Raw genomic sequence first — 15,883 nt, 5'->3', positions numbered from 1 at the left:
GAACCTATAAAAGGAAAAGCCTTGGCGGTTGAACAAGATAAAACGAAGACGACCGGAATTGAACCGCAAATTAACACACCGGTGACTGAAAATGAGGCTAGAGAATTCCTAAAATTCTTGAAGCATAGCGAGTATAGCGTGGTGGAACAATTGCATAAGCAACCCGCTCGCATCTCAGTGCTCGAGTTACTTCTAAGTTCAGAGATACATCGTAATGCGTTGGTAAAAGTGCTAAATGAGACTTATGTCGCTAAAGATATCTCAATGAACAAATTGGATCGCCTGGTTAACAATATAAATGCCGATAACTTCATCTTCTTCAACGATGATGAGATCCCGCCAGGTGGTATGGGATCTACCAAGGCCTTGCACATCACTGCCCGTTGCAAGGGGTGTATACTACCGGCGGTACTCGTGGACAATGGATCGGCCCTGAATGTTTTACCCCTGTCCACATTAAACAGGTTACCTGTGGATAGTTCTCACATGAAATCATGCCAAAATATAGTGAGAGCATTTGATGGCACTGAGAGAAAAGTGATGGGGAGAATCGAGATACCTCTATTGATTGGTCCAAATACATACGAGATGGACTTTTTGGTAATGGATATTAAACCATCTTACAATTGCCTATTGGGGAGGCCTTGGATCCATTCTGCAGGAGCTGTACCATCGTCACTTCACCAAAAGTTAAAATTGGTGATAGAGGGCCGATTGGTGACCATAGGTGCAGAAGAAGACATCATTGCATCAGTCACCGATGATATGCCATACATAGAGGCTGATAGTGAAGCGAGAGAATGTTCATTCCGATCATTGGAATTCGTAAATGCCACATTTGTCATCGAGATGAGCAAAATCCCAGAGCCTAAGATATCCAAAGCTACGTCAATGAGCTTACAGCTAACAATGGGAAATGGAGCATTGCCTGGAAGAGGATTGGGAAAATACCTCCAGGGAAGGGTCGGAGTACCGATCCTAGTTAACAAACAGGACCGTTATGGTTTGGGATATAAGCCTAATATGAGGAAAAGGAGGAAAGAGATGGAGAAAAAGCAAGAAAAGAGAAGAGCACATTTGGGCGGGATAGAAGTCAAGTGGGGACCGATAACCTTTCCCCATATATCTAAGACTTTTGTTTCAGGGGGAATTGTCCACCCTGAAGAGAATGATGAGGTTACAGAAGGAAGGATTGAGATGTTGGACATCAATGCCATATCCGCGGAAGAAATGGTGGAAAGGAATTTATCGGGCATTCGTCCCTACGAACCTGGAAGTGTTTTGAATAACTGGACTGCAGAAGAGATCCCTGTAACATTTAGAACTAATTCAGAGTAATATTCAGAACACTTGTTGCCCTAAGCCTGGGGGTGATAAGAATCTTTTGTAAAAGGCACATGTCCAAAATCTAATTTCAGTGAAAACTTATCATTCAGTTTCATATTGAGCAAATATTCTTTCATTCTTTTCATCCCCTTTATAATCATACTATGCATACAAGTATTCTTAGATCCTTTTATTTGGGCCTCCATTTGTTCCAATAACAGGTCTTCAGATATCAACGAGATGAGCGACTCTGTTACTAATTCAGAGTCTCTATTTGAGCAAGACATGAGTATAGATAATCCTCAAGATTTTGAAGGTGACCAAGATAGCGTTTTATCTCCGGATTTGTTAAGAATGATGGAAGAAGAAGAAAAACAAATTCTACCCTATAAGGAATCAGTAGAAGTTGTGATCTTAGAAGAGGGCAGAGAGGTAAAAGTTGGCGCTTGCATTGCCAAGGAAACAAGGCGAGACCTTATTGAGTTGCTTCAAGAGTTTAAAGATGTCTTCGCATGGTCCTACCAAGATATACCAGGTTTAAGTACTGATATCGTGGTGCACCGATTGCCTATAAGGGAAGAATGCAAACCAGTCCAACAAAAGCTCCGAAGGATGAGGCCTGATGTCTTGCTAAAAATAAAGGAAGAAGTTAGGAAGCAATTTGATGCTGGTTTCTTACAGGTAGTCAAGTACTCAGAATGGGTAGCCAATATAGTCCCTGTTCCTAAGAAAGATGGGAAGGTGCGAATGTGTGTGGACTACAGAGACTTGAACAAAGCCAGCCCAAAAGATAATTTCCCCCTACCTCATATCGATACCTTGGTAGACAACACGGCCGGATACTCACTGTTCTCTTTCATGGATGGTTTCTCCTGGTACAACCAAATTAAGATGCTTTCTGAAGACAGGGAGAAGACCACATTCATAACGATGTGGGGGACGTTTTGTTATAAAGTGATACCTTTTGGATTGAAAAATGCGGGAGCAACATATCAGAGAGCCATGGTAGCATTATTCCATGATATGATGCATAAAGAGATAGAAGTTTATGTTGATGACATGATCGCAAAATCCAGAACAGAAAGGGAACACGTGCAAGTTCTGAGAAAACTGTTTCTGAGGTTAAGGAAGCTCCAGCTCAAACTTAACCCAGCCAAGTGTACTTTCGGGGCTAGATCAGGAAAACTGCTAGGATTCTTAGTCAGCGAAAAGGGAATTGAAATTGACCCAGACAAAGTTAAGGCCATACAAGAATTACCTCCGCCAAGTACTCAAAAAGAAGTTCGGGGTTTCCTAGGAAGACTAAATTACATCGCTCGATTCATTTCACAATTAACTGAGAAATGTGACCCCATATTCCGTCTTCTTAGGAAACACAATCCAGGTGTATGGGATGAGGAGTGAAAGGAAACTTTCGAAAGAGTTAAACATTACTTGTCCAACGCCCCAGTACTGATGCCACCTTGCCCTGACAAACCACTGATACTATACTTGGCAGTATTTGAGAATTCCATGGGGTGCGTGCTCGGCCAACATGATGAGTCAGGACGAAAAGAAAGAGCGATCTATTATCTCAGTAAGAAGTTCACTGAATGCGAAACGAGATATTCGCCAATTGAAAAATTATGTTGCGCATTGGTTTGGACTACTCGGAGATTGAGACAATACATGTTGTACCATACGACTTGGTTAATCTCAAAGTTAGACCCTCTGAAATACATGATGGAGTCAACTGCTCTAAACGGAAGGATGGCCCGATGGCAAATTCTACTATCTGAATTTGACATAACCTATGTGAATCAAAAGGCTGTAAAAGGGAGCGCGATAGCAGATTTTCTAGCAAGTAGAGCCCTGGACGATTATGAGCCTTTGAACTTTGACTTCCCAAATGAGGATCTGATGTATGTGGCAACTACTGAAGCGAGCACACAAGAAGGCAATACTTGGAAATTAAATTTTGACGGAGCCTCAAATGCCATGGGCAACGGGATTGGGGCAGTCTTGGTATCTCCAAACGGTAATCATTATCCTTTCACCAGTAAACTAGATTTTGATTGCACCAATAACATGGCGGAATATGAAGCATGTATCATGGGAATCCGCGCGGCTATGGAACGCAAAATCAAGGTACTTGAGGTATATGGGGATTCGGCATTGGTAATTTATCAGCTCAAAGGCGAATGGGAAACAAGAGACCCTAAATTGATTAGTTACCGAAGGATAGTCCTAGAATTGATTGAGGAGTTTGACGACATCACTTTTTGTTATCTCCCACGAGACGAGAATCAGATGGCCGACGCTTTAGCTACATTGGCTTCCATGATCAAAGTAAATAGACCAGAGGATGTGAAGCCTATCCAAATGAGCATTTATGATGCTCCAGCCCACTGTTGTAATATTGACGAGGAAGAAGAAAAGGACGACAACCCTTGGTATCAGGACATATTGCGATACGTGAAAAATTGTGAATACCCAAACCAAGCAACTGAGAATGACAAGAGAATGTTGAGGAGGCTGGCCAGTGGTTACGTCTTAGATGGAGAAATCCTGTACAAAAGAGGAAAAGATCAGGTGCTGTTAAGATGTGTAGACGCTGTGGAGGCCAAGCAGATCTTGGAAGAAGTCCATGATGGTATTTGTGGAACACACGCTAACGGTTTCACAATGGCCAGACAGATCATGAGATTTGGATATTATTGGTCTACCATGGAAGGAGACTGCATCAAGTATGCTAAGAAGTGCCATAAATACCAGATTTACGGAGACAAAATTCATGTGCCTCCATCACCTCTTCACGTCATGACTTCCCCATGGCCTTTCTACATGTGGGGCATGGACGTCATTGGGCCGATATCGCCAAAGGCTTCAAACGGACATCGTTTCATTTTTGTAGTGATTGACTACTTTACTAAGTGGGTAGAGGCTACTTCTTACGCCAACGTCACAAAGACAGCTGTCAGCAAGTTTTTAAAGAAGGAAATCATATGTCGGTATGGAATGCCCGAAAGGATTATATCTGACAACGCATTAAATTTGAATAATAGCACGATAGCAGAGGTTTGTAACCAATTCAAGATCAAGCACCACAACTCATCGCCATATCGTCCGAAGATGAATGGTGCGGTGGAGGCAGCCAATAAAAATATCAAGAAGATTGTGGGGAAAATGGCTGAGACCTATAGAGATTGGCACGAGAAGTTGCCATTTGCCCTCTATGCTTATCGAACGTCCGTCAGGACTTCTACCGGGGCAACACCATTCTCTTTGGTTTATGGAATGGAGGCAGTGCTACTAATTGAGGTTGAAATTCCCTCTCTCCGAGTTTTTTCAGAACTAAAGTTAGACGAAGCAGAATGGGTCCAAGCCCGATATGATCAGCTGAACTTGATTGAAGAAAGGAGGTTAAGAGCTATCCGTCATGGTCAAATGTACCAAAAACGAATGATGCGAGCTTACAATAAGAAAGTTCGTCCTAGAAACTTCCATGAAGGGGACTTGGTACTGAAGAAGATCCTTCCCATACAAAAAGACTTCAGAGGAAAGTGGATGCCAAACTGGGAGGGACCTTATGTAGTAAAAAGGCCTTTTCAGGAGGGGCATTAATTTTAACTGGGATGGATGGTAAAAGCTTGCCCAATCCTGTGAATTCGGATTCAGTGAAGAGGTACTTTGCCTAAAAAAAAAAATGGAGAGGCCAAGGCAAAAACCCGCAAATGGCACCTTGAGACCAAAGGGGCTTTGAATTGAAAACCCAGGAGTGGGCAATTCAAATTTTCGATCAAAGATGAGGCATAGAGTAGTTTTGTCTTCTCCGAATTAACAAAAAGGAGAGATGCTACATCTTGGGGCATCAACAAAGTCTTTTAGGACTTCTAAACACAGAGTTTGTGTAGAGAAGCTCATGCTGCGATATCTGGGGCACCTTTTTTTTATCTTATTTACATCTTAGCAAAATTTGCTATTTGTTCATTTAGAGCTCTGCTCTCAATAAAGTTCCATCTTATTCATTGTGATAATCTTTTTCATCTTATTCATCTCATATCTCAGCAAAATTTGCTATCTTGATTTGTTTGTTTAGAGATTTGCTCTCAACAAAATTTCATTTTGTCCATTTTGATAATCTTTCTCAAGCATTTTTCATTGAAATAACAATTAATGGACTGACAATACACATGCAGAAGGAGTTCTGCATATTACTCTGAAAGTTTCTAAATAATACGAGGACCTGAAACAGGACTATTGTTTAGAACTAACCAAACCTAAGGGTTGGAACATTTGAGAAATGATAGTCTAAATAGCGTCTATTTCTTTAGGTTTTCTGTCAAAGGTACTGGCTGAACAAGAAGGCATCAGTGATGGAACCTTGATGAACAATGAGGAATGACAACCTAAGCATTAAAAATGGATCATTCTCATGACATTCTACAAATATCATTCATACACATCTAGTTAGGAGCATTTGATCCACTCTGATCATGTCATCCTAAACACTAGACGTAAATAGGTCCATAAAATTGATTTTATAGGTCAAAGGAACAGATCCTATCTTCCTATATTGGTAGGAAGTGGATCAAAGATGCAGATCTTGTCTTCCCATATTGCTGGCGAAGTAGATCGCAGAAAACAGATCTTGTCTTCATGTATTGGCGTGAAGTAGATCGAAGATAGCAGGTCCTATCTTCCTATATTGGTAGGAAGTGGATCGAAGAAAGCAAATCTTGTCTTCATGTATTGGCGTGAAGTAGATCGAAGGTAGCAGGTCCTATCTTCCTATATTGGTAGGAAGTGGATCGAAGATGCAGATCTTGTCTTCCCATATTGGTGGCGAAGTAGATCGAAGAAAGTAAATCTTGTCTTCATGTATTGGCGTGAAGTAGATCGAAGGTAGCAGATCCTATCTTCTTATATTGGTAGGAAGCGGATCGAAGATGCAGATCTTGTCTTCCCATATTGGTGGCGAAGTAGATCACAGAAAGCAGATCTTGTCTTCATGTATTGGCGTGAAGTAGATCGAAGATAGCAGGTCCTATCTTCCTATATTGATAGGAAGTGGATCCAAGATACAGATCTTGTCTTCCCATACTGGTGGTGAAGTAGATCGAAGAAAGCAGATCTTGTCCCTGTATTTGACAGTGGAATAGATTGAGGATTGCAGATCTTGCCCTCCTGTATTTGGCAGCGAAGCAGATCGATGATGGCAGATTTTACCTCCCTGACTACAGTAGAGTACATTGAAGCCGATAACTCATCTCCCTAAGCAGTAGTGGAGCAGATCGCATCAAGTCTTATCTCCTTAAGCAGTAGCGGAGCAGAAGAAACCACAGATCTTATCTCCCTAAATAGTAGTGGAGCAGACTAAAAACACAAATCTCATCCCCATGGAGTCGTAGCAGAGTAGATTGAAGCTACAAGGCGTATCTGAAGTTGCAGTAGAGTGGATCGAAGCAACAAGACGTGGCAGGTTGGAATAAGACTACTTGAAGAAGATGAGCACCAAAAAGTCAAGACTCGGCAAGATCGGGCAAAATTGGCCCTTTCGATGTCTTTGCTCTATTCTCGTTACACGAAAATGAGCAAAGAGGGGCAGCTGTACGAGCCCATTTTGCCCGGGCCCAGTGCAAAACAAAAACAAAATAAAAATAAAACATAAACCAAATACATTGCAGCCCAAATTTCATATGGCCCAAACTACCCAAAATTAACCCTAAACCCAAAACAAACATAACCCTAGCCCAAGATTAACCCCATTTTCAGCAAACCCTAGTTTGCTTCCCCAAGCTAGCCGTCGCAAGCTTCCATGCGTGGCCCCCTCGTCCACCACGCCCCACGCGTCTGACACTCTCACCTGCTCCACCGTGCCCACCACCTGCAACAAGAACAAACACAACAGTAAAGAAAACATGCGAATGATAGGGGAAGTAATAAACAAAAGGAACAAAACAAATATATTGGCTTTAAAAGCCGAAATCTATCATTGGAACGGGGACGATTTTTGATATTTAAAAGGAGGGGAAAACAGATTGTATTTTGGATGAGGGATTTGAGGGGAAACGGATGGTATTTTGAAATGGGGGGATCGATTGTATTTTAGGGAAACCGGTTGTAAATAGGGGGGATTAGAGAGGAAAAACCGATTGTAAAACGGGAGAGGTTACATAGAGAGAATACAAAAAAGGACTTGAAGGTGATTTTCAGATCGATTTTTTTCTTTTTTGATTTTTTGGGTTCTCGTTTTCTTTCTTCTTGATCTTTACTTGCTGCACATTTATAACAAAAAGGGAGAGCATTACAAAGCAACAAAAATAGAAAAAGCAGTGATTTCAAGGTTTTCGCACTTTTTTTTCTGTTCTTATTCTTTTTTTACCGTATTTTGAATCTACTTGACAAATCTAAAAGAGGAGTTTATTTACCTTTTTTGTTGTCGATTTAGTCGACGTTGGCTCCTCCGGCCTGATGGTTGACAGATCCTTGTGGTCTGGCTAAAACCGCGACGGTGGTGGAGGCGTATTATACGCCGGTGAAGCCTAATAGTCGGCCAAGGTAAAGAATAGGAGAAAAATGGGGGCGGTTAGATATAAGTTTTAGTAAAAATGACAGAGCTCAGTGGTTCTTTTTTGTGTTTTTTTAATATTGAAACGGTGGTGTTTAAGGGTGGGGGCCGCGTGTTGATCCATGCCCAGACCCAATTTGTGCATTTATATGTCAAATGGGAAATTTCCACAATTAATCCCTCATTTTTGCATCACATTCCAGCAGACCCCATTAGCATCCATGTGTTTTATTTTAATTTTTCCCCAAAAATTTGTACACCATTCCATTTTAGTCCACTCCAAGGTGCAGCGTTTTGGGACCTGGATTATTTCTAGTCCTAGTCCCTATACATTTATATACTTTGCATTTTTTTAAAAAACTATCTTATTTGTAAATTATTCCTTTTATTTTAGGTTTAATTTTAATCTAGCCTTTTATTTGTATAATCTGCTATCTTAAAATACTTTTAATATTTTTGTATATGTTAGTTTTCATTTGTTCAATTATTTTGAGATTTCTTTTATCCTATTATTTTTACATTTTTCACAATATTTTTATATACATATTATTCTCATTGAGTGTTCAATTTATAATACATATTATCGTGAAGACTCACAATATTTTTGTACATGAGTGGAACTATCTTAATAACTTTAGCTTGTTTTATAAAATCATCATTTTAAAATTCTTTTTGAGCTATTTTAGTACTTTCATATAACATCTTGTTTAAATATTTATATATATTACTTGTTTCAAATTTATTTTTCATCTGTTATTATTTTAAACCTTTTACTATTTATTTTAAATTGCTTTATAAATCATTTATTTTACTTGGTTCTATGTATCATTTTTGTTGTTTTGTACATTGATGATTTTAAATCGTTTCATGCTATTTATTTTAAATTGCTTCTTGTAATATTTATCTCAAACGTGTTTTTACATATATTACTCATCTAAAATTAGCTTGTTATTCATTTTTTATTTATTTTAATTTGCTTTGTATATTATTTGTTTTAAATCGTTTTTTACCTCATTCATTTTAATTTGTTTCATATTAGTTACTTCAAGTTGTTTCATATATTATTTTGTTTCATTTATTTATCATTAATATTGATGCCAATATAATATGTGTTGTATGGTTATTATCATTAGGTACTTTGTAGTTCGTTTACTCATATTGTCATGTTATTGTGATTTATTGTGGTAGTATTTTATTTGCCAATTATTATGCCACGTTTATATCATCATTTTTCCTCGTTTCATTCAAATCACATCGTGCATTAAAGCTCGAATGCATACATTTAATGTAGATTGTTTTACCTTATTCCGAACAAATCAAATACACATCGTTTTGAATTTCATACTTGTTATTCTTTCATAAAAAGAAAATTTTTCTAAATAAGGCAATATTTCGCGTTTGGAAACTCGAGAAAACGTGCCCTAACGTGCTGGGTTTCGATTTCTCGTTTGACTAAATAGCCAAATATCCTCTCAAAGCTTCAAAGTATGGTTTCATTAAACTATAAGGTGATCTTGGTTTTGATGGTTTAGAGTATCGTGTCCTAACGTGCTGGATGTGATATTCCTTCGGAACAAGAGAATCTTATGTTTCAATTCACGATATCAGATTTTCTTTTAAGGATCGTATTTTTTAAAACTCTTCAAATTTTCAATTTTCGACACTAAGACACTAATAAATCAACTAGGTACCAATTTTGGGCGTATCGAGGGTGCTAATCCTTCCTCGTACGTAACCGGCTCCCGAACTCATTTTTCTGAATTTCGTAGACCAAAATCGTTGTTTTAATAAAATTAAATCATTTATTAAAAACAACCACTTTTTGAGGTGACCCGATCACACCTCGTCAAAAAAGGATTGGTGGCGACTCCCGTTTTCATTCTTTTTTTTAAATCCAAGTCGACCCCGTTTTTCAAAAAAATGGTGTCAACAAACGATACCAAAACTCTCTCAAAAGATAAACATTATCATTACTTTAAACTTCTTAATATGACTAGTTAAAGAGATGAAAAGTCCTACAAAACTCCATTGAATAAACATGATATTTATCACTAAAACAATATTTTTATCATCTAGAGCTAATAAAACTTTCATGTTTACTTTTAAAATCTTTTTAGTTTCAAAGCTGAAAAATAATTAGCCTAAAAATACGATAAATCAACAATTAGAACAAAAGCATATAATGTAAAAAATAAGAGCAGAAAAGAACCAACACAAACGTTATTTGTTAATGCAATTCAAACACAAGGATTTTATATCTGCAGAGTCTTGACTTAAGCTCAATTCACCCTAATATAAATAAGCAATTGCAACTCAAATCTCGATCTCAGTTGTCACAAATCACTCACCCAAGTTTAAAAAAATGAAATTATCCCATTAATGATCTTGAGTATTTATCAACTAAAAATCATCATAAATTAGTCTTTTAACGATACCAAAACTCTCTCAAAAGATAAACATTATCATTACTTTAAACTTCTTAATATGACTAGTTAAAGAGATGAAAAGTCCTACAAAACTCCATTGAATAAACATGATATTTATCACTAAAACAATATTTTTATCATCTAGAGCTAATAAAACTTTCATGTTTACTTTTAAAATCTTTTTAGTTTCAAAGCTGAAAAATAATTAGCCTACAAATACGATAAATCAACAATTAGAACAAAAGCATATAATGTAAAAATAAGAGCAGAAAAGAACCAACACAAACGTTATTTGTTAACGCAATTCAAACACAAGGATTTTATATCTGCAGAGTCTTGACTTAAGCTCAATTCACCCTAATATAAATAAGCAATTGCAACTCAAATCTCGATCCCAGTTGTCACAAATCACTCACCCAAGTTTAAAAAAATGAAATTATCCCATTAATGATCCTGAGTATTTATCAACTAAAAATCATCATAAATTAGTCTTTTAACGATACCAAAACTCTCTCAAAAGATAAACATTATCATTACTTTAAACTTCTTAATATGACTAGTTAAAGAGATGAAAAGTCCTACAAAACTCCATTGAATAAACATGATATTTATCACTAAAACAATATTTTTATCATCTAGAGCTAATAAAACTTTCATGTTTATCCAATCACCTCAAGCAATTTGATTAAGAACTTTTAAAATCCTAGTTCAACCATGCTTAGTGTTTTGTCAAATATATCACACTCAAGTGGATTTAACTCAGCACAAACAAAATCCATTCACAACCCAATTCGATAACTTGAGTAGAGAAACAATTTTGTTATAACAAGAAATGGAATGAGCAGTAACAGTTTTTCCAAATAGGATAATAAACATGATAATTTTATGTATATTTTTATGAATGTCTTGAGACAAAATTATTTTATGCATATATTTATGAATTTTTTTTATACATTTATGCATAACCCTATGTATATTATAATGTCTTATTTACTAACATTATTTGTATATTGTCATATGTATTTTTATGTACACTCTTATGGATATTTTTATGTATATCATTATGTATGTTTTTTTCTAATGAATCTATATATATTTTTATGTATAATTTTATTTGTAATATATATATAATTTTTATCGAACATTATTTTAATTATAAATTTTTTCTTATCTATCATGAATTATTATGAAAATTGTTGAATGTTTCATTGCTAGTTTATTTTCTTATATATTTTCAACTTTGTATAGTATTTAAAAACTAAAATTGACTATCATTACCAATGATAGATAACCTTAATTAATAGAACGTTATTTAAAAATTAATTAAGAATTAATTGTTTAAAATCACATGCGACGCATATGCATTAGAAATTAGTCTACCCAAAGACTCACAAGCTTGAGAGAGAAAAATGGACTAAATTAAAATACATGGAGTAATGATAATTTCAAGTTTATTTTGATATAAATTAATATATACACTTTAATTCGGCATAATTTAATTTTTTTATAATCTTATGAATTATTCAAAATATCTAAGGTGTTTTAACTAGTTAAAATGAAGATGTAGATTTTTCTTAAAAACATTTATTCAACGAGATAAATTTTCATGTTAACATGATTAGTTAAAGTGGGGAAAATAATGGGACAATTAAAATCTATGGGCTAAAGTCTAATTTCGAGCATCATAAAGGGACCAAATTCAGAATTTAACCTACAAATCAAAGCATAAATTAGAAAGTAGGTCGTATAATTGTAATTATTTACAGCAAGAGCGTTGTTCACAGCGCAAAAGTCTATAATACCCACAACGTTATATCATTATCCTCTTTTTCTTCGCCTCTTGATTTTAGCTTCCGCAAGCAAACCCTAACCCTAAACTTTCTTTTCTCTCCACTCTTCATCTCTTTTTTCCTCTCAATCGCGATAATGTCTCACTTCGGAAGGTCAGGCCCGCCCGACATCACCGACACCTACTCCCTTCTCGTCCTCAACATTACCTTCCGTAAGCTTCTTTCTCTCCCCGTCTCTCGTCCGTTCGTTTCAATTTATTTAGGCACGACTGCTGGCGGTTTATTTATACTGTGACTAAAACCTTTAATTTGGTTCGAATTTGTTTAGGCACGACTGCTGATGATTTGTTTCCGCTCTTCGACAAGTACGGGAAGGTCGTCGACATCTTCATTCCCAAAGATCGAAGGTTCTTTTTCTCCTGTTCTCTTTCTTTTTCGTTCTTTTTGGTTGCTGTGAATTTATAGAATAATATTTTTGTTCGCTTGATGGTAGGACTGGTGATTCTCGAGGCTTTGCATTTGTGCGCTACAAGTATGCCGATGAGGCTCAGAAAGCTGTAGATAGGCTCGATGGTACATTTCTTTTACTCGTTTACTCTCTGTCTGTCTGTCTCTTATGTTAGCTCTTTTATATGTATTAAATGCGGTGTTGTATCAATTACGTAGGTAACTCATTTGATATATTATGACATTTACTCTTCTTTTAGGGAGAGTTGTTGATGGTCGGGAGATAACTGTTCAGTTTGCAAAATATGGGCCTAATGCAGAGAGAATGTAAGTTGTGTGCTAGTTGTCATTCATATATATATTTTTTCTTTCGCTGGAACATATTTTAAGTATAATGATAGAGAGGATGTATGCAGTGTAAGAAATTATTTGATAAAAATGTCAATTTGGCTTGTCTAAGAAGGTATTTTACAAAGGAAAACGCCTTATTGTTTTGCTTTAACAGGGAAAATGTCCGCTTAAGTAATTTGTATTGGTGATCAACAAATTAGTATCTACAATGGAAGTTTGAAAGGCTTGTTTGGCATGCTGATTTATAATTTGCGGCTATATCTGGCTTTTTTTTATTTAATTTCTTTTGTGTGGATATCTCGTTATCCTTGCAGTATTTTCATATCCCTAGTATTTTATCTTTAGGTCTTTAATTGTGTAGTGAGTTTCATGTATTTCACTGATTTCCCTTGCAGTCAGAAAGGAAGGATTATTGAATCATTTCCAAGGTCAAGAAGCCGCAGTCCTCGCAGAAGGTAAAGTTGTTATGTGCATTCTTTTTCCTCTTCGACGACTTTTGTTTGCACTCATTTTGCTTGATAGGTAGCATTTTCTTCTTGTGCCTACTTTTCTGAATAAATTGCAAGAGATATAAATGAAGGGATAACCATGTGGATTTTTCACGTATGCTTTTTCCTTTCCTTACCAACGGAAGCACTTGAGATTAATAGTGGCATGAAGATGATGGTGCTATGCAGTAGTACTTTTAAGATAAGTCGATGGTTATCTGCCTGTTCCCACATGAGTATCTGAATGCAGTAATTGTGGTTTATCGGTTATTTATTTCTTGACAATTCGATATTAGATTTCTTTATCCTATTTGATTTATCAGAGTAACTTTAACTGCAGTACTGCCTTGGTTGGATATGTGATGCCTTTTAAGCTTGTTTAAGGTCAAAAGTATATGGGTTGATTTTATCTTTTTATGGTTTTGTGGACATGTGATGTTTGCTGCATTTGATATATTCAGGCACCGGGATGACCATTATAAAGATAGGGATTATAGAAGAAGAAGTCGAAGTAGAAGTTATGACAGATATGAACGTGATCGATATCGTGGGAAAGACAGAGATTCTCGGCGTCGAAGCAGGAGCCGTAGTGCTAGTCCTGTCCATTCTAAAGGCCGAGGAAGAGGTCGTTATGATGATGATAGGCGAAGTAGAAGTCGATCAATGAGGTTTATGCTTTGCAATTCATGGTGTTCAGTTTCTTCTATTTTCCTCCCATTCTTTAGTTACCTCATTCTGATACTTCCGTATTTCAGTGCTTCTCCTGCTCGGCGTAGCCCTAGTCCTCAGAAGAGTCCTTCCCCACGTAAGACATCTCCCCCTAGGGGTGAAAGTCCTAGTAGACGGAGCCGTGATGGACGGTCTCCAAGTCCTCGGAGTGTTTCACCGCAGCGCCGCCCTGCTGATTCACGGAGCCCATCTTCTTGAAACTCATAGATCAATGTGAGTTTTTCCCCCATCTCATTTACTCTCATTTGTCTTTTTTTTTTGTTTGCTTTTCAATCTTTATTTTTTGGGTAAATTTCTTCATACAACCATTGATTTTGACTTTTGACTCTCTGATTTTGTGTTTGTATTTTGTAGGAATGATCTTGCTGATGACATTGGAATTCCTGGAGACTTGACTTAGCATGGTTCCTGTTGCTATTTTGTTAATGTTGACGACATTCAAATATCATTTGTTTTCTAGTGTTGGTAGGACTGGGTTTTTTGTTGTTTTATTGACTGCCTGAACCTTTTGTCTCAATTAGTTAAGTTGTGTAGTTTGTAGCTTGATGTTTCAGTACTCATCAAAGATTCTGTGACGCAAGTCTGTCATCTTACTTTGCTCCTATCTTTAGATGTTATATTTTGCTCTGGTTTTTTGTGGTATTTGTTTCTCTGATTAACTGATGGGTCTCCATTATGCAATGGTTTTTAAAATTCTTTTATTTTTTATTTTTATTTTCTAAAAATGCTGATTCATATCCAATCGCCTGTTTGCTTTTATAGCAATGTTCGGGGAAAGAGTGAGTTGGGCAAATGGACATGATGTTGATGTTGATGTTGCTGTTCGTGCTGTTTTTATCTATAGATGAATGGTCGTGATTGTGATGCTGGGTTATAGCAGTATGCTGGTTGCAGGGACTGTTTGTTAACTATTTTTTAACTGAAAAGATATGGTGATTGGTAAGAGCTATAGTCATGTCTTGGTTTCCAGAAAGCTTTGGACCATTCTCGTTCCTGATTTTTGCATTTGATTATCCTTGGGTCTTCTGATTTCTAAATATTGGCTCTGAGGTTTAGTTGCTGTGATGATATTAAAGGACCCAAGATGATTTTTTGACCTGTGGAATGCCGTGTTTGATGAGCTCTCTGGCATTAGACCTGATGTGGTTGCTAAAAATAAAAATGTAATGTCTGGTCTAAATCTTATAGTTGCATTAATTGAACAAAATAACTTGTTCCTATTTAATTGTTTGATTGTTGTATTCCATTAATCATGTTAACCACTCCCTCTTCCTTAATGTTTTGAGTTGTAGCAACTGTGACCGTGATTGTAGCTGGGAAGTGGTTGCTGTGCCAATTCTGTTGTATGATACACATGGCTTGTGAGATAACCACTGAGTACAAATTAATAACCTGTACCAGACTGTTGCTGCCTTGTTGGATCATGTTGAAAATGGTTTTAGCTGTTGCCTAGCTTTCCACCTTGTTTGCTTGTAGCGGGCTGTTGCTGCACTTCCTGCAGGATCGTGTCAGTTTTAATACCTCGGTGTTTAAATGGATATGATATGCTGCCCCCTTATCACATGTTTGGTCAAATTTTATTATCTTTCCCTGTTTGAAGTTACTTTGCTATTATAGTGATTTCCTTCTTATCTAGAACAGATCACTATTCATTCTAACTTCAAATTTTACTCATATGACTACAAGTTCGTTCTTGTGCTCTGAGTTTGCTTTAGATGCTTAAAGAATGAAAGAACCGATAATTTTAGGCATGCATACCTGAGTGGCTAAGCATGT

General features: G+C 36.7%; 1 protein-coding gene across 5 annotated transcripts; it reads left to right on the top strand.

Annotated features, from left to right (window-relative positions):
• The first annotated feature begins 12,062 nt into the window (after positions 1–12,062).
• On the top strand, positions 12,063–15,781 carry LOC107948604 (serine/arginine-rich splicing factor SC35). 5 transcript variants are annotated; one of them, XR_005918680.1, is made up of 11 exons: positions 12,071–12,304; positions 12,421–12,499; positions 12,586–12,665; positions 12,800–12,866; positions 13,286–13,345; positions 13,840–14,046; positions 14,134–14,320; positions 14,462–14,572; positions 14,870–15,046; positions 15,184–15,270; positions 15,400–15,781. XR_005918680.1 is itself a non-coding variant. In XM_016883216.2 (8 exons), exons 1-7 carry the CDS (start codon positions 12,229–12,231, stop codon positions 14,303–14,305), a joined length of 741 nt encoding a protein of 246 aa, XP_016738705.1. In that variant the 5' UTR covers positions 12,063–12,228; the 3' UTR covers positions 14,306–14,320; positions 14,462–15,781. The 5 variants fall into 5 exon arrangements, 1 of the variants encoding a protein (XP_016738705.1); XR_005918678.1 differs by having other exon boundaries at positions 15,164–15,270; XR_005918677.1 differs by having other exon boundaries at positions 15,184–15,781.
• Positions 15,782–15,883: the final 102 nt, after the last annotated feature.

This window comes from Gossypium hirsutum, chromosome A03, assembly GCF_007990345.1.
Source record: "Gossypium hirsutum isolate 1008001.06 chromosome A03, Gossypium_hirsutum_v2.1, whole genome shotgun sequence".
NCBI lineage: Eukaryota > Viridiplantae > Streptophyta > Magnoliopsida > Malvales > Malvaceae > Gossypium > Gossypium hirsutum.
This window is presented reverse-complemented; position numbering and strand designations above follow the sequence as displayed.

Coding starts and splice junctions, on each gene's coding strand:
- LOC107948604 (XM_016883216.2), top strand. CDS start 12,229: ATGTCTCACTTCGGAAGGTCAGGCCCGCCCGACATCACCGACACCTAC. Junction 12,666..12,799: donor AGCTGTAGATAGGCTCGATG/GTACATTTCTTT, acceptor CTCTTCTTTTAG/GGAGAGTTGTTGATGGTCGG. Junction 12,867..13,285: donor GGGCCTAATGCAGAGAGAAT/GTAAGTTGTGTG, acceptor TTTCCCTTGCAG/TCAGAAAGGAAGGATTATTG.